Source organism: Electrophorus electricus, chromosome 1 (assembly GCF_013358815.1).
Source record: "Electrophorus electricus isolate fEleEle1 chromosome 1, fEleEle1.pri, whole genome shotgun sequence".
Taxonomy (NCBI): domain Eukaryota; kingdom Metazoa; phylum Chordata; class Actinopteri; order Gymnotiformes; family Gymnotidae; genus Electrophorus; species Electrophorus electricus.
This window is the reverse complement of record NC_049535.1, coordinates 1,500,081-1,520,000: the sequence shown is the minus strand read 5'-3', so window position 1 is coordinate 1,520,000 and position 19,920 is coordinate 1,500,081. Positions and strand designations below refer to the sequence as shown.

Genomic DNA, 19,920 nt, shown 5'->3' with positions numbered 1-19,920 from the left:
GGCGACCCAGTCGGCCTTGTGTCCAGCCTTATAAATGCAGGGCAGGGTGCCGAGGACGTGCCCGTCTGTAAAGCTCTGTATGAGATCGGTATGGGGGAGAGCAAGCAGTGGATGAAGCGCACAGGTGGCCCTGCTCCTGTCTGCTTTCACATGTAAGTCAGGCAGCTGAGGCCTGCTGCACACTGGCTAATTAGGAACGTGAAAGAGAGGACTCGGTACTCACTGTGTCCTCTCTCATGCCCGGGTGTGGATGGGTGTCCTCGTGGGGGGGGGACAAGTTGCAGTCCCATCTGCCTTGCCTTTTCATCTGCTGTGTGTGAACATTGCTGGCTTGTTCTGGGATCTCACCAGGCGAGCAGATCTTAAACTTTGCAGGGTTTCACGATGCTGGAGCTCTTTTCACACATAAAAGAAACAACTTTTATTCTACCTTCCAGTTCCTTGTCAATAATCAGGTTTTGTTTTACTCTGATCTGTTACACTAACTTAATTGAGATCCAGTCTCTCTTGTATGTATTAAAGGGCTCCTGAGGTTCTTGCGAAACTCTTTAGGTGATGTCTATTTCTTGGATCTAAGGTGATGGGGCCAGAAATGTTGTAATTACCTGCATTTATATGACTGAACTGTCGCATGGTTCTCTTCGATTTCATTGCCTTAGAAGGCAGTGAACATCCATCATCTTAGTTTGAGTTCCTCACCTGCTGTAGTTAAGCTCTCTACTCCAAAGTCAGTAACATGAAGTCCGTCTGTTTAAAGGATATTGAAGCTTGTGTACCGTTTAACTGCAGGTGTAATTTAACACTCTCTGAAATTAAATCGGGAGAAAATGACCTATCTTGTTGTGGAAAAGATTTTTTCCATTACAATGCAGATAAAAGAACCTGGATGTGAAACGTTTTATCTGTTCCAGCATGAAATGTTGCTTCAACTGCTAATGTGGAATCATTTAGAAATCATAGTGATACTGGTTATTAGTGAAATGTGCATCCAAAATAAAGATTGGAAGCAACCTGATTCAGACATCAAAATATGCACAGTGGAAACTCAATGGTAAATAATCAATCATTGCAGATTGGTACTGAAACTATTTGATTGTAAATTTGTTAATTATTCATTCTATTGCATAAGAATCTACACATGACATGTCTGACAACGCCATAGAGAGAAGGTTGTCTTGGTGTAATGGAGTACAGTAGACTGTCCTTGTCCCTGGTTCATTTGACATATTCAACCTTTTATTTCCTCCTTGTTCGTGGGTATGTAAGTGTGTAGTGGGATCTTTTGAATTCCCTTTTTGAGTTATTTACCTATTAAACTATTGACAGCAAATATCTGACTTTTTGAATTGCATTAAGCAGGTGGTATACATTGTGAAGAAGAAAAGCCACAATTCCAATGTGCTTTAAAGTACTTATGTAAAGTTTCATCACTCAGATTATGACCAGGCAGAGTGCTGGATTGAGAGACCTGCCCTGGTCGGTGTCTCTGTGAAGAGAACTGCATTGGTAGGTGTGTGTGTAGGGGCGGTGGGGGTTGTAGATTTGTGATGGATTGCCATCATCCCTTAGCACTCACAGTGTTATCCACCCTGCTCTGATGTGTTTTGCTGCCTAACCGTTGATGGTTTCTTGCTCTGTGTTTCATCATCAGCTATGCTATGCCTCACTGAAATCTTGTCTCCTTGTGGTGGAAATGTCTTTGATACTGTTTTATCTGCACTGGATGTATTACAACTCTCAGTGGGATCTTTGTAGTTTGGAAGACTCAGACCGGTTATGTATAATAGAGACCATAATGGACGTGTGATCCCGCGGGCATTCGGATGTAGAGCTGATCAATTTGTGTCTTGATTTCCCTGCAATGTTTTGATGCAATGTCAGTTTCTTCAAGCAGTTGATCAGTAATTGCTCTTTGCCTTCCTGCTTTACTCATATTTGCATGTATTTCTGCACTAATGGCTGTGCGCGTGCTATCACTGCTTTCATGTGTGTTGCGTTTTGGAGTAGGTCTCTTAGTTGCGTCCGTTTTCGGAGAGCAGGGTCTGTTCTCTTGCTTCCTTGTGGTTGATGGTCTGGAGCTTGCAGAAATGTTTCTGTGTCCGTGGGACCATGGAATGGGAAAGTGCCTGCCCTTATTCTGCCTGTTTCCTGCTTTTCTACCCCAAAACAGCAAAGGATTTTTAATATTGTTTATATTGTCTGTCAGGCTAATTCTTACCTGGAAATCCCACACCGGCAAGGAGATGTGCTCGAGTAGCGGGAACATTTATTTAGCATCTTCACAGTGGCCTTGTGAAGGTGGCTCAGGTTTGGTTACAGATCAAGCACTGTGGATACAAACCTCCTTCCCTTTTTGTTGCAGGATTTTGTGATGCTTTTGTAGTCGTGCTATATGGATGAGCCAGCTCCTTCCCTATACGTTCACTGTGCAGGTTGGAGGTGGTCCTCAATCTGATTTCATTTCATTTATCTTATAAATTCCTGTGGGTGCATAAGAAGCAACTTGACTGCAACATGCATGAAACTGTAATTGTAATTTTGAGGATGTTCAGCAAGACCCATGAAAAAAAAGCTTTTTTTTGTGGAAGCTTTTTGAAAATCGGGTAACATCTGAATGATCATGGCAGGTAAGGGGCCGTCTCCGTCGGCGTGTCCGAGAGCTAGCCGGTAATTGGAGTGAGTGTGCATTTGGGGTCTCTCACGGATCAGGCTCACACAGAGAGGCAGATGAACTCGCCACACGCTTTCCGATCCTCCAGAATCATGTCTGCTTCTCGGCTTCTGCAGACCCAGCTGTGAAAATGGAACAGCAAAATGCTTCTGTCGCCTCTCTCAGCAAGCCCACCCTCGTCAGACTTGCCTGTGCTACGTTTCACATAGTGTCCTTATTCCTTTTTGCAGCGTTGCTAAAAGGCTCATATTCTGCTGTCAGCCAAGCAGCCTTTGGGTACTTTAATGCTTCAGTAATGGATAATAAACAGATTTACAGTTAGAACCATATGATTCTCATAGGGATGGATGGTGGGAGGGCTGCAGAGATGCGCTTCTGACCTCAGATCAGTCTGACTGAGCTTCACGTTCGGGGTGCGTGCTGTGCAGTAATGGATGCTGCATATCGTCATGGTGAGAAGACAGAGAGGCGCTCTCAGTAATGGCACTGGGACCTAGCTGATTAGGTCTCGAAAGTCTTGATGGCTGGATGAAATCTGTTCAGCAGTCCTCTCATGTGGTGTGGAGCCTATGATTTAGTGTAGCTGACAGTTGGAAATCAAGAGAAAATCCCCCTATGGTAGTTTAAATTATGTGTTGGCATGAAGTTAATTGTTATTGATTGTACTTGTGCCGCGCCACATTATGAGAAACCAGCTGAAAGAAAATGCATGCTTAGTGTTTCAGTACAGTGTTTGTGTTAATACATAGTGTTTGTTTTAATATATAGTGTTAGTGTTAATACATAGTGTTTGTATTAATACATAGTGTTTGTTTTAATATATAGTGTTAGTGTTAATACATAGTGTTAGTGTTGTTACACAGTGTTAGTGTTAATACAGTGTTTGTTTTCATATATAGTGTTAGTGTTAATACATAGTGTTAGTGTTGTTACACAGTGTTAGTGTTAATACATAGTGCTTGTTTTAATATATAGTGTTAGTGTTAATACATAGTGTTTGTGTTAATACATAGTGTTAGTGTTGTTACACAGTGTTAGTGTTAATACAGTGTTTGTTTTCATATATAGTGTTAGTGTTAATACATAGTGTTTGTGGTAATACATAGTGTTAGTGTTGTTACACAGTGTTAGTGTTAATACATAGTGCTTGTTTTAATATATAGTGTTAGTGTTAATACATAGTGTTTGTGTTAATACATAGTGTTAGTGTTGTTACACAGTGTTAGTGTTAATACAGTGTTTGTTTTCATATATAGTGTTTGTGTTAGTACATAGTGTTAATGTTGTTACACAGTGTTAGTGTTAATACACAGTGCTTGTTTTAATATATAGTGTTAGTGTTAATACATAGTGTTTGTGGTAATACATAGTGTTAGTGTTGTTACACAGTGTTAGTGTTAATACATAGTGCTTGTTTTAATATATAGTGTTAGTGTGAATACATAGTGTTTGTGTTAGTACATAGTGTTAGTGTTGTTACACAGTGTTAGTGTTAATACACAGTGCTTGTTTTAATATATAGTGTTAGTGTTAATACATAGTGTTTGTGTTAATACATAGTGTTAGTGTTGTTACACAGTGTTAGTGTTAATACATAGTGCTTGTTTTAATACATAGTGTTAGTGTTGTTACACAGTGTTAGTGTTAATACATAGTGCTTGTTTTAATATATAGTGTTAGTGTTAATACACAATGTTAGTGTTAATACATAGTGCTTGTTTTAATATATAGTGTTAGTGTTAATACATAGTGTTTGTGTTAATACATAGTGTTAGTGTTAATACACAGTGTTAGTGTTAATACATAGTGCTTGTTTTAATATATAGTGTGGGTGTTAATACATAGTGTATGTGTTAATACATAGTGTTAGTGTTAATACATAGTATTAATGTTGTTAAACAGTGTCAGTGTTAATGCATAGTGTTAGTGTTTATACATAGTGTTAGTACATAGTGTTACTACACAGTATTAGTCTTAATACTTAGTGTTAATACATAGTATTAGTCGTAGTGTTAGTGTTAGTACATAGTGTTAATGTTAATACATAGTGTTAGTATGAGATTTGAATATAGAGCTTCAAATTGTGGAAGCAGGTTAATTGGTTATGTCTTGAGGCTGTGGGAGAAGCAGCAGCCACTGGTGCCACGGTGGAGTAATAAATCACACACTCGGTAAATGCTGTACTTCCTACATTCGGTGTGTAGGGAAAACCTGCAGGAATTCTGCAAGGGGTTCTGCTGTGAACACGGCCATATCTGGTGCGGGAGCTTCTTCACGCTGGGCTTCTGGTTGCATTGTCATGTCTGAATCAGCCCATTGTTTCTTATGGTGGTGGTTGTAGCTTCATGTATGTTGTGATTGTGTGTGTGTGTGTGTGTGTGTGTGTGTGTGTGTGTGTCTGTGTGTGTGTGTGCGTATGTGTTCCAGAGCATCAGGGTGGTCTTATGGACTGCTAGCTCTACAAGTGAGCCATAATGTCCCTTGAGTTTATGTTATAGTAAGCATACCACCCACCCAGCCACTGTGCAGTCCACTGATCTCATGCTGCAGGAATCACCAAAACAGTTTCAACTTGGAAATACACTTTGATAAAAACCTGATGGATTTAACACAGATAAAATAGATCATGTTAAGGCATGCTGTTAACATTCGGACAAAGGTAGCCAGCAGTTCGCAGCTCCAAAATGAACTACTTTCTGTGGATGAGAAGTATATCGTATGGGCATTTTGTCCTAAGAAATGATCATAGAAGCTGTATGTGTATGAAGATCCACAGGTGTGTCTTTGTAGAGTCTCTGGGCAGATAGTTGAATTATGAAAATATGCTGGCAGTCTCTGAGACAGTACAGTGTGAACCCCTATATTTCAAGCACACGCTGTGACATCGACTTGGCAGTAAGCTTATGATCAAAAGAAGGCTTGAGAAAAGCAAACACCAAACCCCCTGATGAACACCTGAGAGAGAGAGAGAGAGAGAGAGAGAGAGAGAGAGCGCACCAAACCCCCTGATGAACACCTGAGAGAGAGAGAGAGAGAGAGAGAGAGAGAGCGCACCAAACCCCCTGATGAACACCTGAGAGAGAGAGAGAGAGAGAGAGCGCACCAAACCCCCTGATGAACACCTGAGAGAGAGAGAGAGAGAGAGAGAGAGAGAGAGCGCACCAAACCCCCTGATGAACACCTGAGAGAGAGAGAGAGAGAGAGAGAGAGAGAGAGAGCGCACCAAACCCCCTGATGAACACCTGAGAGAGAGAGAGAGAGAGAGAGAGAGAGAGCACCAAACAGGGAAGGGCTTCTGTTATCACTGAATTGTGCATAGCAAAAGAGGGGGAGGTTTTCCTGAGCATGTACAGAACACAGCTAAGCAAAAACAGAAAACGCACCAATGAATGCTGGGGTTTGAAGCTGACACCAAAATAGTCATGGAGAAATTTGCTGACTAACAAAATACATGCCAATAGTTTGATTCTTAAAGCTGGTTAGAGTAATAGAGATAGGGCCAAAATATGACTCTGTAGTTTCAGACTCCACACCTGTTTCTGATTCGGACTTCTTACTGTATTGTTATAAGTGATACTTCTTATTGTTTCAAGCAAGACATTACTGTACTGCAAATGAAGCCCAGCTCCGGCGATCAGAGAAACCGCTGCTTGTGAAGCAAGCGCGGCAGGGGAAGCTTGAGTTCCTTTATCCCTCGCAAGCTGTAATTAACTTGTACTGGTGAAGGATGGCAGACTTCCGTGCTTCCTTCTGTCTTCTTCTCTCTTATTGTGAAGAGTTGCCACATTAATTGAGTCCCGGAGGCTCCCAGTCCCACTGCCTCTCCTGCTCAGGTTTCTTCCTGCACGCGTTCAGACGCAGCCAAGGCGGAATTGCTTCAGAGCCTGGCCTGTATCTGCCTGCGACAGGGCAAGAGGCTCTCGTGCTGTGGGGGGAAAAAAGACATGGAACAGGATGACCTGGTTTCGGATGTGACCAGTGTCAGTATCTGATGTGTGTATAGGATGTTGGTGTTGACTTTAAACTCCAGGTAACGTAGGAAAATGTCTGGACTTCTACCTGCTGGAAGTTCTTTATGTTTGATTCATCCATTGGGAGACAGTTTTCCATAGTTTGGTACTAATATGTTTGACATGTAGACTGATATCTCCTTTTCCTTTTCCTGAACATCATAGGGCTGATATACTGTTTAAAGGACATAATCTGCTTCCCCTTTTTTTCTTGGTGGTATTTGAAAATATTAGTCCATCTTTATTTATTTTGTACTGAAGATAAATGCTTTTAAATTTACATGTGCAGCATTTAACAAACACCCTGTCCAGAGCAACATACATACATGCTCTGTAGTCTCTATCAAATACATATCCTCCATAGACTGGTGTGAAGTTCAGTGTTAAGAATATTATCAGTGCAGGACAGAGAAGAGTCGTGATGCACGCCTTCTTTGTGTTTTGAGGGATGGTGGTTCGAGTTGAGTAGTACTAGAGGCTCTAAGGCAGTGTGGTGCAGAATGTATAGACATCTCAAAAGCTCAGGCCAGCTGACCTCACCTTCACATCATGGAATAATGGTATAAATTAATTTGGATTTTTTTTACACCAAGTACTCCATTTACAAATTTGAAGGAGGCAGTGAACAGTTTCAGCACATTTAGCTTGTTTGTAGGTCTAGTCACTTTTATTTAATGATGATCAGAAAAGGCTGCCCCTTTAAAGTTGATTGATATTAAGAAGCTGCTCACTAGAGTGCTCAGGGCATCGCTACCCAGACAGCAAAACAATAGAAAACAAACATCTTTGTTTCTTTAGTGCCCCGGATGAGAGCATCACTTCTTTAGCCAAAGCAGAGATTACTGCCAGGCCCCTGGACCACCACCACCACCATCACAACCACCACCACCATCACAATTACAACCACCACCATCACAACCAGCACCATCACCACCACCACCACCACTACCATCACATCCATCACCATCACAACCACCACCACCACCATCACAATCACAACCACCACCACCACCACCATCAGCACCACCATCATCACCATCACAACCACCACCACCACCACCACCACGACCACCGCCACCACCACCATCACAACCACCACCACCACCATCATCACCATCACAACCACCACCACCACCACTACCATCACCACCACCATGACCACCACCACCACCACCACCATCATCACCATCACAACCACCACCACCACCACTACCATCACCACCACCATGACCACCACCACCACCACCATCACAACCACCACCACCACCACCACCACCACCAAAGCAGGAGCAGCAGAGATTACTGCCAGGCCCCTGGTCCACCACCACCACCACCACCACCACCACCAATACAATCACCACCACCACCATCACCACCACTACAACCACCACCACCAGAGGTTGTGGTTGCTCTAAAGAACCTAGCAGATCTGTGTGAGTGTTTCTAATCAGTCCTGACTGAGGGTCAGAGGAACTTTGGGCAGGTGTTGGAGGTACCGTGGGCACCATCATGTATCAGATCCACACTGTCCAATGCACATTATTCAGCTCCCTTCTGTCTAAGGAATCCGCCCCTAATTCAGCTGCCAGAAGGAGTCTGGATGTCCACTGGAGCTCATGGTCCAGGAAAGGACTGAAACTCTCTTTTGTGTTTGTTAGAAGTGAGGCATTTTGGGATGGGGGCATTGTTAGCACATAGCATTACATAACAACTCAGAGAGAGCATTACTATTACTATTATAAATATTGATGATAACAACAACAAAACAACACAATAACAAAAACAAGAATGCTAATGATCATAATTATTATTATTTCCTGATGCATGCAAGCATTTAAAACTATTTGTTGATCTTTATCTTTTAGCTTTGGAGATTAGTCTGAGAGTAGTCGATATACGCTGTTATATACGCTGCTAAAAGATCATGGTGATGTGGAGAGTCATTGGTGAGTGTGTGCGAGGCTGTAGGTGGATTTACAGCAGCTGTGGCCAGAATGAAGAATCCGGTGGGGCTATGGCCTTGGTTCACAGTCCCTGCTGGTAAACACATGCTCCTGCAAGAACCCATGCTCTCCCAAGGCACGGTGCATTGTGTTGCCATTGTAGGGGGGTGAGCTGGTCTTTGATGTTTACTGTTTCACATCACATCTCTAAATACACTTAGCTAAACGGTGCCTGCTGTGTACAGTGAGGAAATTGTGAAAAGAACAGGTGTCTTTCTGTATCATGTAGAACTGGTACAGAGAAGATGGACTATGTTCAAATGTTCAAATGGACTGTGTTCAGAAGCCCCTCCTACCACTCCCTGTTTGACTCAGCTCTGGTCTTTTCACACCTATGGTCTGGCTCCCTGAACATTTCATTGTTCTGCTCTTTGATGTGTTCTGCTGGGCTCAAACCCCCACCCCCACCCCCCAAACATCCAGCCGCATTTTATTATCCCTTCATTTCCTCTGTTTGTTTCCATGGAAACAGATGAATGTTTTGGTCCTTTAGTTTTGTGCCCTGTATGGAACCCATGGCCCTGGCTAATAAGATGGGTTTACCGCTCTTTTGATGCTGGATTCAAGTGAAACCCCATTTTCTGCTTAATTTCCCTGTGCCCTTAAAGGACACGGGCTGTCCTCTCCTGTGTAGAATTAGACCTTCAGTCTAATAAATGAGTAATTATCATCTTGTCCATGTGCGTTCTTTGCCTAATTGTGTATGTCATATGCTCTTCAGTGTCAAGAGCATGACGTGCAACTCTCATTACTCCAGAAGCTCCTATAGAATCGTCTGAATACGGTTTTACACAGACAGAAACATGTACATAGACTAAAACTAACCAAACCAACAACAATGATAAAAAATTAAAAAAAACCCTCACAGCTTTAGTTGTGGAACAATGCAACTTTTGATACATACAGTGCTGTTCTATATATTTGAGATAAATAATATATGTGCATATATTGGTGGTGATGTCTTGATTTGGCTTGAACCGTCATGGCAATTTTTAAAATAATATCTTAATGATAACACCAGCATCAAACAACGTATGTTGTCAGTCAGCAATCACAGCGTATGACTGACTGTTGTAATAAGCTGTATAACGCTGCCTGCTTTGGTTTTATCCACAGCCACACAGAGGAGGTGGACATTTGTGAAACGTCACCTCTACCGACGGCTCAGTGGGAGAGACATTTACAGGTACATATGGTATGATGCATTTTAATGATTTTGAATCATTCCCATCAAACGCTGGTGCCACCACCAAGTTCAACTCAGACAGCATGGAAATGATCCAGAACACCCCATGATTCATCTTCAGCTCATCTCCAGGGCTGAGAGTGCTGCAGTCCTGATTGTTTACTCCAGGCTTTTCATACGCCCTGGCATTCATACTAAAGCATGTTCTCACCGATTGAGTGCTCTATTGATTAATGCTGTAATCGTGCTGTTTGAGACTCGGTGTATAATTTAGTACACTCTCCATCTGTCATGTGATGTTCCTTCGGAAAAGCGATAGTATTCACTGTGATACTTGTTAACTCATACTGACACCATAATAGAAAAACGTTCTAAATATCACCACAGTGCAGGAGACCAACACAGCAGAGTTCAGTTTGGAGATTTATATTTTCGGCCAAACACAAATGCTGTCATATGTACTTCATATGCTAATTTGATTATGTAAGCCCACAAAGCAAACAGAACTTCAGACAATGCAGACTTTAATAGAAGTAGTGCAGTATGCCAAGAAGTAATGCTGTTATTTCACAAAAGACATTCCTGGCCAAAAGAAAGAAAGAAAGAAAGAAAACTGCTGGAATATTGAAGTACGTGATATTCGAGTTGTCTCCAGCCTGTCTTTCTGAGAGACCTGAATAAGATCAAGGAAGGCTTATGGAGAGCAGACACCAAACTTTCCCAGTGGAGCTGTCAGGTAAGTCTGGCTCTGTGTAGAAAGAAAGACCCTAGCAACTTAAAACATTCCCACAAAAGACTCTTTTTAAAAAGTTTTATGTGTGTGTATGTGTGTGTAAGAGTAGGTGGAGTGGGTGTCACTAAGTACAAACTGTCAGAAATGAGAAGCAGAAGTACAGCGAGAACCATCTTTAAATCAGCACAGTCCTTCTCCAGTCCTTATGTAGCACTGTGTGCATGCAATTGTGATTTTGCAGGGCAGCTGGTGCCAGGTCAGAGCGGGCAGCATGAGCATCTTGGCGCCTGCTTCTCTTCCCTCATTCCCCCTGTATCACTCGCCAGCTGGGCTCTTGTTTGGACTCTCAGGCCTCCTTCCTCCTCAAGGCCTGGATCGTTAGTGCAGCCTGTCTGGTCAGATCACAATAGAGTGCTGACAGATGTTTAGCTTAATGCAAAGGGCCTTTCACAACAAATAGTTCTTGGCCAGTTTCACTCGAGTTGTGCATACGCATGCTCTTTCCTTTTTGGATGGAGTCTTGGAGTTGCAGAGCAGAACTGATGTTCTGTGGGGGATTTCATTGAGGGTTTGGCAACCAGGCATTTCATGGGTAATTTTTTGACACTGCCATGACCTTTGGTTTTCCTGGAATCTAGAGGACATGTTTGAAGCTCCCACCCTTTGTTTACACAGGTCTGTCTGGCACATGGCCTGCATCTCTAACTGTTCTGGCTATTGCTGTTGCTGTGCCGAGGTACTGAATGCAATCTTGTCTCACACAGATTTGGCAACCCTCAAAATATGACTGCTATCCCCCTGAGAAAGGAACCTCTCAACATGGTGTCCATCACTCATTTATTGTAGATAAGCCAGCTCTCAAACACCACTCCAAAACCTGCTCTCTCCAAGACTAACAACCGCCTTTCCTTTTCAGAATAATTAGACCTGGGAAAGCCATGAGAAAGCCCAGCTCACACTGTTAATGGGCTTTATATTTTAGGGATTTCAGACTCAGCCTTTCCTTCATAGTGAGAGCTTTCAGGCGTAATAAAGCAAGGAATGGAAGTGAGACAGAACACTTCAGTGGATATAAATTTTAACGGAGAAAGAAACACCTAAATGTCTACAACAAAATGTTGTGAAGTGTATGACGCCCTTCTAGAGCTCCAGGATAACTATTGTAACTGAATGTAAATGATTATCTTCCTTAGAGTTTGCGCTCCTTGTACGATCTTATAAGAATAACATGAAGGGTCTTAAAGTTATGTTGACACAGATGATGCCAAGTCTTGCAATAAATTGTCATGTCAGTGACAACCATTGAAAGTCCTCAGCAGTCAAGGTTTAGGACTCACTTTGGTGTGGGAAACCAGTTTAATAAATAGCACATCTCAAAGCATTTGTATTAAGTACTACATCTAATTAGATGAGATACCATGCCTGCCACAAGGATCCATTTACTGATTTATTTGTTTCATACATGTTGTCATGTCAACATATCAGTGATTGATGTGCACTTTTTTGCACTTCATGGTTTTATCAAATCATTTTATGTCTTTGTGCAGCTAGACTCAGAGGATTTTATAAAAATTTGATAGGGCAATTGGAAAGATCCATAATTGATCTTCAGCTGTGCTGGACCAGTGCTCCATCCCCTAAACAGATTCCTTTTTTTCTATTAAGTGTTTACCATGGACTGAGAGCACTTAGCAGGCTTATCTTTAATGCTGTCTTGGGAATATCACATCACAACAAGCAATTAATCAAAGATCGATCGCCAGCCAGCACTGGTTATTGATCTGTTCTCACGGTGGTGCTTAGCGTCTCATTGTGTTAGACACAACTGCTGACACAGTTAGGCGCTGAGGCACCTTTCCCCACAGAAATAACTTCCATGGCAGTTGGCTGGCCTAAAATGCAGAAGCATGGCCACATTCGAAGATCTCAGGCATTAACTTCAAAGTGGAGAAGTCATGAATAACAGCACTGTTCTCTGAGGATGCCAGGAGGATGTGTGCCGTGAATGGGATCCTCCCTAGCTTTACGGAAGCTTTCTGAAGGAGCCGGTGGATAAGTGCATACTCTGTTGTGGACTCACTGAACTCCTGCCTCTTGTGCATGTTAGTATTGGCATTGTCTGCAGCATGTCTGCTAAAATTGCATCAATTTAAGACAGATTTTCCTCACTTGAAAAATGATGCTGTAATTCTGTCAGGCAGCAGCCTTGTGTGGGATGCTGTTTACCAAATGCAGCGATATCTGTTCCCTGGTGGGTTTGGCCTGAGAGTGGCTCACTAATGCAAAGACTACACTTGAAGAACTCAAAGGCCCTGAGGCTGCCAGTGTTACCCCGGAAATCCCCTGAGGGTTTTGCTTTAAAGAGCCACTGTATCTCCAGAACATTAACATTATCTGTCTGCTTAACATTCCACTCACCTCAGACACAAAGCTATTGGTCTCCCACTCAGTAATTTGGGCCACAGAGATGGACAATGCAGTCCTCACAGGACCTTTAAGCTCTCACAGTGTATTTATTCTCTGAGTTGTGCCAGGGAATGTGAGTCCCGCTGCATTACATAAGAAGTGGGTTTTGAAATCATAAATGAAATGTGCAGAGAAAATCAATTTAACATTCATGGTGCCCTGCCGAGAGCTATTTGAGTTTAATAAGTGTGGTAGTTAATCATCAAAGAGTTTCTGTGTGTGAGGGATTTCAGAGCAGACCAGAAGCATGGAGCAGAAGTAGAAAGCCTTTCCTCCATAGACTGAGACGAGGATGGTAGCACCTCAAATTAAGCAGGCCAGTGATGTTGGCATGGCCTGTGATGCAGGCCTAACCGTGCTGACTTAGACACCACTGTGATTTACAGGGGGAATGTGGATGTGTTTGGTTACAGCGTGTTAAAGTACTGAGACTTGTGTGAGGCACTGTGGCATGTTTCATCTAAATCGCTAGTATTATCTGTCCTGTCAGGTCCTGTTAATTAAATCCTGCAGTGCAAACAGCTACTAGGTAAAGCTGGGTGCGATGTGTGATGATATGGTTTATTAGTATTGCTCAGAAAGGGCTACAGACATTTGGCTGCATTTCTAAAAATGGCTCACTGCCACTTGAACCAAACAGATTTTTTTTGTCTGCTCCGGGGCTCAGAATAATGCGCTCGATGACCAAACCTCTGAATGAACCCTATGAACTTGTGTGGTGCTTCTTTGAATGGGATGTCCACAGATCACTTGGTGGAGTAAAAAAAAAATGAAGGATGAGATCAGACCAGTGGAATGAAGAAATAAAGGAGAATGGAATGATACATGTAAGATGTTGGCAAGACTGCGATGCAGTTTTTGTTGTCAGCTGAAGTTACTGGAGTTACTGGAGCTTGGAGGAAGTATCCCACTCGGGTCAGCCGCACACTGACACTGCTTCAGATTCAGAGAGATCTGCTTACACGAGGGAAGTTAAAACTATCATTATCATACCACTTAGAGGAACGTGAAACTCTTGATTTACTGAGGTCTTATTTTACATTTTAGAATACTGTTGTAGGTCAAAATGTCTTCTTGGCATTTATAAGTGTAAAGAAAAAAAAAGGTTTTTTTATGTGCTTATGGCATATGCTGATGCATATGCAAATGTGTTTAGCAATGCTGCTTCAAAGTAATTAATGCAGTTTTGATGGATTCGCTGAAGAATAATTTTTTGCGAGTGTGGTAATCAGAGTCTACGGTTACATTACACCAGGGCATAGATAATCAACAGATTTAAAACTACTGCAGTACATTTTATGTACTACATATTGTATTTATTTTACTATATATATATATTATTTTGTTTATTTACTTTTGATTATGTCCAGATATGCCCTGAGTGAAATAAAATGTGGATTTTAAGGGACACAATGCATCTTGTAAATCAAGTGAGTGAAAGTTGCACAGATGGCTGATGGAGTGACGTGGTCTCGTTGCTCTGAAACAGCTTAAACAAGTGTTTACAGAGAACGTGAGGAATTGATGCTACTTTTGTGTGCGGCCTCTCTCTGAGCTGTACCATCTGACTTAAGACAGCATCTTGATGGATGAGAACCAAACAAATGTACTGTTTTGCAAGAACTATAAGAAAACACCCCCCGGGCCGGTGTGACATTCTGATTTATTCGGGGAGAAGCAGCGTGTGATTGGCTGAGGAATGGAGTTGGGTGCATGCAGCCGCTGAAGATTTTCCTCATGGACTCCTCACTCAGTCTGCTTGTATTGCTGTGCCTTCTCAAACTGTGAGTCTTTCTCTGGTCTGTAAGATTTTCTGTAGCATGAAAAAGGTTTTTTTTTTTTTTTTTTTTGGCACTGCCCCATTTTTTTTTTTTTTTAACCTGTTTTCAGTGAAAAAGCATTATTAACTGTGGTTTAATGTATGTCAAGGCTCCCAATTAGCAGCTGTTAGCAGATGTCCTGTGTTGTTGTGGTGAGACTGGGCTAATGACTCACAGTGCTTTGACGGCAAGCTAGGGATGTGAACTCTTTTCCCTCAGAGGTGGTGGACACACACACACACACACACATCCGCCTGCTGGATTTACCTAAACTCCAGCACCTCTTTCCTCTACCTCTCGCAGCACCTGACTGTGGTGCGTTAATGCACAGGAAATTACTCTGGGAAAAGCTGTGTGGAAGGATTATTGAATTATACCCGAGCTGTTCTGTATGAAGCGTGGTGCTGCTGGGCTCTGTGAAGTCATCTGGTGCTTAGGGCTATGTTAGCAGGGAGGCTCACTGAAAAGAAGCAGGGCCTCCTGTGTGTCGCTCCTGTGGAGGCTGCACTCACACTGCACTGGGAGAGTCCTGCTGCCATTATGTGACAGGCACCAGTGAGTCCCCATAGTCGAGCTTGGAGGCAGCAAGAGAATAAAAACTACCTGCTGGGGGTAAACCAAGGACCCAGGGCACTAATGAACAGTCTTGCCATTAACCCAAATCCTCCCTAATGGCCTGAAATTATGTAGAGTGCACCATGAGCTACGGAACATCTATACACAGAGAGGCTACTGACAATGTACCATAGTATGGCAAATGGTCTCATGCAGGAAATGCATTAAACAAATGCTCATTTATTATTACAGAAGGGCAGCTGCCATGCTAAGGAAGATAAATCCATGAAAAAGCAGAAAATGACCATTAATTCCCGACCTGCAGATGATGGCTTTGGCCCCGTCTCAGAGGGCCTGCTTTGTTTAGTTACTATTTCATGGGTAACTGGGATGAACCACATATTAACCTAAGGCCACGGTGGTCCCCGTAGGCTCTTTATACCGTAAGTAGACAAGAAACGAACAGCTCAGCTTCATTAGATGGACTAGTGGGATCACATGGGCAGACTCAAAGATTTGCCATGTGGTCCAGGGAGGTGGGTGGACATGTTTATTTAGACTGCTTGGTCTTGCTTCTGGTGTGAACGGTACCAAATGTGCCCCAGTTGTCCTGATGGTGTTTTTCTGTCCTGCCTTTCACTCCCACACATGACCATTTTCAATACTCCTCCGTATCTCATTGCATAAACAAGTCATCACGTTCCTGTACGGCTGCTTTCGGTCATGAGCCTCTGGTTCATGTGAGCATGTTTCCGTTTTTTTTTTTTTTTTCAGTCACTTTTGGTGATGTAATTACACGAAACATTGGAAATCTGATTAGGGAAATGCACTGTAAGTTTCAGCTGAAGCTGTCAGTGACTCTTTTAACAGGCCGACTTGTAATTTTTCTTTCCTGCGTGCTCGAACACAGCATGTCTGTTCCAGTGCAAATGGGGTGCGTTTTTTAAGTGAGGAAGTTGCAGAATGAGCTCATTCATTTTAATTAAGTTAAGGGCACAAAGATCTGTCTTTTCAGCCAGCGCACAGAAGCACCCACCCCTTCTGCGCCAACATAGGGTGAGTGATTGTGTCCTTCTGCCCCAGGATGACCCTCTTGCTGCCTGCTTCCCATGTTTCCTCAGGGGCAAGGAGAAGCTTCTGCCAGAGGCACAACCATGGAGGGCGATTGTCTCAGCTGCGTCAAGTACCTCATGTTCATTTTTAACTTCTTCATATTTGTGAGTAGCTCTTCTACATCAGAGCGCTTTAACTAAACCTTCTTTCTAACCAAATAGAATACAGGATCTATTAAATACCTAGCTCCTTTTCCTCAGGGTAAATTCATAATGGTTTTGAGTGGGTTGTGTTTCCTTCAAAGCACAATCGCAACAGCATGGCAGAGGAACAGGATGCTGACTCAGCTGTGTTGGAAAGGGTTTATCACCTACTATTTTCTTAGGTGATTTTAATAGGTACTTTTTTGGGGTTGTATGTGGTCAGCAGGTCTTTTATTCTTAAAAACATGTGTGCTTCAAAAGAGTCTGTGAAACCTCAGAACAATCCAAGTCGCCACCTCTAATAAACGTTGAAGCTATATTGTGAAGAAATACACTGATCCTGTACCATAGACCCCTGTTATTCCTCATAAATCATACTGGACGCCCTTTGCTCAGAGAGGGAACACTGTTAACTTCACTTTGCCACTCAAAGGGCAAAGAAAAAAGTGGGGAAAAGTCAAAAGCTTGTTTTTCTCCGCTGCAGCTTGGAGGCACCTTTTTGTTGGGTGTGGCTATCTGGGTGCTGGTGGACCCCACGGGTTTCAGAGAGATTGTGGCAGCCAACCCACTGCTCTTCACCGGCGTCTACGTGATCCTGGCCATGGGAAGCATGCTCTTCCTGCTCGGATTCCTGGGCTGCTGTGGAGCCATTCGGGAAAACAAGTGTCTGCTGCTGTTTGTGAGTGAATTTCTCATGCAGCGAGACCTGCATTGCTAACAAGCTACGTGATAATACATCGAGATGATAATACATCAAGACACTGTCACTATGTCTGGGTATGAAAATAGTCATTTTGTCTTTGGTAAACTTAACAGTTTTTGTCTATCTTTGTTTGTTTTTTGTTTTTTTTGGCAGTTCTTCCTGCTCATACTGATCATATTCCTAGCAGAGCTGGCTGCTGCCATTCTTGCCTTCATATTTCGAGAGCATGTAAGTATCATTCGTATTTAACGTGCTCAGATATCCGCCTTGGAGTAAAGCCAGTCCTCAGTGTTCATGCTTCTCTGTGCGTTGATAGCTCACCAGAGATTACTTCACCAAGGAGCTGAAAACGTATTACTACGGCAGCAACAACACCGATGTCTTCACTGCCACCTGGAACACCATTATGACCACTGTAGGCTGAATTATTGCGTATTTATGCATATTCAAACGTACATATTGAAACATACATATTCAGACGCTGTAATATTGTGTGTTGTCGGGTTAGTGGCGCTGGAGTGCCTGGACTGAAGTCTTGCTTCACTGGTCCCTTTGCAGTTTGAATGTTGTGGTGTGAACAGTGCTGAAGACTTTGATGAGCACAGCCTCTTCAGACGCCTGAACCCTGGCAGAGTGGTGCCGGAGGTCTGCTGTCAGAGGAGTGACCTGGGGATGAACAAGGAAGACTGTATCGGGGGGATCTCTATCCACAACAAGGTTAGCAGCCTCCACGGACAACTGGCACAGATGAAAATGCATGAGTAATCCAATTAGTCCAGGAATATGTAGAGGAAATGAATAATGAAAAAACATAACTAGACCATCTGAACTGCAAATTATTTATTTTTTATTTAAATAACAAATATGGGCTGTGAAAGCCATATGATTCCAGATAACCGCATTTAATAAGGCAGAGGAATGTGAATTATTTTTTAAAGGAATATGCCAGGATTTTTCAGCCTAATCTCTATATACCATGTATGTAGTGTCAGTTTATATCCATGAACAGTGATCTCTTCCTTAACAGCTGCCTTCAGGCTTTCACTGTACGTGAGTTTCGAGTAGGTTTTTGTCCCCCACTCTTTTTATAAGTATAGGGAAACGTGTCAAAATAATTCTTTATGGTTATCAAGCACACACTACAAATCCAGCAGACAAGGGTTAGGTTGAAAAACACTGGTGTTTTCCTTTAACTGTAATATGCACTGTGGTTTAGCAGTAGATTAACAGAATGAGATCATAGTGGACTAGCTTGCCAAAGCCTGCCATGACTTTTCTGTGGTGGCAGAAGCCAGCCCTGCTCAGTTTTGCTGAAACATACTCTTGTGAAACAGGGCTGTTATTCAGCTGTCGTGGATTACTTCGAGACATACATCTATATGGCTGGTGCTCTAGCTATTGTGGTGTTGACCATTGAAGTAAGATTATAATTTTGATTTTATCACACCCCCCTCACCCCTGCACACATAGACACACACACACACACACAATAAAACAAGTCAACTGTTAGCTACTGCAGCAAACCTACATTGGTATGACTGCTACAATATCTTGTTCTGCTTTGCCACCTGGTGGGCAAAAAATAAATAACCCTACAATAAAAGCCACTAAAGTGTGCTAAAGCGTGAATGCTTTTTCTTCTTTGGAAGCTGTTGTCTGCTATAAGTTGCAGGCACTGAATTCTGAAGCAATGATATTAGTGTTATTTCCTTCATTTGTGTTATTCATGTTATGAGTGTTACAAGTGTTGGCAGCATTGCTTGTATTTTTCTGATACTGTGTTAATTTTGTTATTACTCATCTTGTTCCTAACAGAGTCCCTTTTTTCTTTCCCCTCAGCTCTTTGCAATGGTGTTTGCCATGTGCTTGTTCCGAGGGATACAATAGTCCTTCATACTGTATCAAAAGACATTTCAGAAATGAAAAAGGCCTAAAAAGTTACAACAATTGTATATATGTATCATCTCTGTGTTTCTGAGGTGGATTTGCCAACGATGACCAAATTGTACTTCACAGCTGGACCTTTGAGGTACTTGAAAGTAGAACCTGAAACATCACAAATGAGAGAAGCAAAGGATGAGACATTCACTGAAGTGGCAGAATCTCAAGGCAGTACTTTAACCTGGATGAAGGGAGATCTTGCACTGACATTTGGACGGATATTTATAGATAACAATTAATTCATTTGTACAGGAACAGTGTACACACTGTCACCTATTTCACTACTCCTTCGAGCCATACTAAAAACCTTACCACAATGTTTGAGTTGTGTGCGTGCGTGGCATGTGTGTGTACGTATGTCTGTGTGTGTGTGTTTTCAGAGCCTGACATCTTCTATATTGTAATGTGATGTGCATTGCAACAGTGTATATTTTATATGAATTTAGCAGTGATGTGTTGTGTGTGTTTGTACTGTTCATAGTCTCTCTATATAACATTGGTATTAAAAAAATTAAAAAAAACAAAACAAGATGGTGTGAGACATTTTGACTCTTGGGAGGGGTTCTCATAATGAGA

General features: G+C 42.4%; 1 protein-coding gene across 3 annotated transcripts in view; it reads left to right on the top strand.

Moving 5' to 3' along the window:
• The window catches only part of tspan18a (tetraspanin 18a), a 22,594-nt gene extending 2,727 nt beyond the window's left edge, over positions 1-19,867 (top strand). Inside the window, exons 2-9 of one of the 3 annotated variants that reach the window (XM_027007482.2) lie at positions 9,801-9,879; positions 16,566-16,661; positions 17,185-17,379; positions 17,557-17,631; positions 17,720-17,818; positions 17,962-18,120; positions 18,738-18,821; positions 19,243-19,867. In XM_027007482.2, the coding sequence (XP_026863283.1) occupies positions 9,877-9,879; positions 16,566-16,661; positions 17,185-17,379; positions 17,557-17,631; positions 17,720-17,818; positions 17,962-18,120; positions 18,738-18,821; positions 19,243-19,290 (759 nt within the window). In that variant the 5' untranslated portion in view covers positions 9,801-9,876 and the 3' untranslated portion in view covers positions 19,291-19,867. The remainder of the gene's footprint in view (positions 1-9,800; positions 9,880-16,565; positions 16,662-17,184; positions 17,380-17,556; positions 17,632-17,719; positions 17,819-17,961; positions 18,121-18,737; positions 18,822-19,242) is intronic. The other 2 variants (XM_027007485.2, XM_027007484.2) reach the window with 2 other exon arrangements.
• The last annotated feature ends 53 nt before the right edge of the window (positions 19,868-19,920 follow it).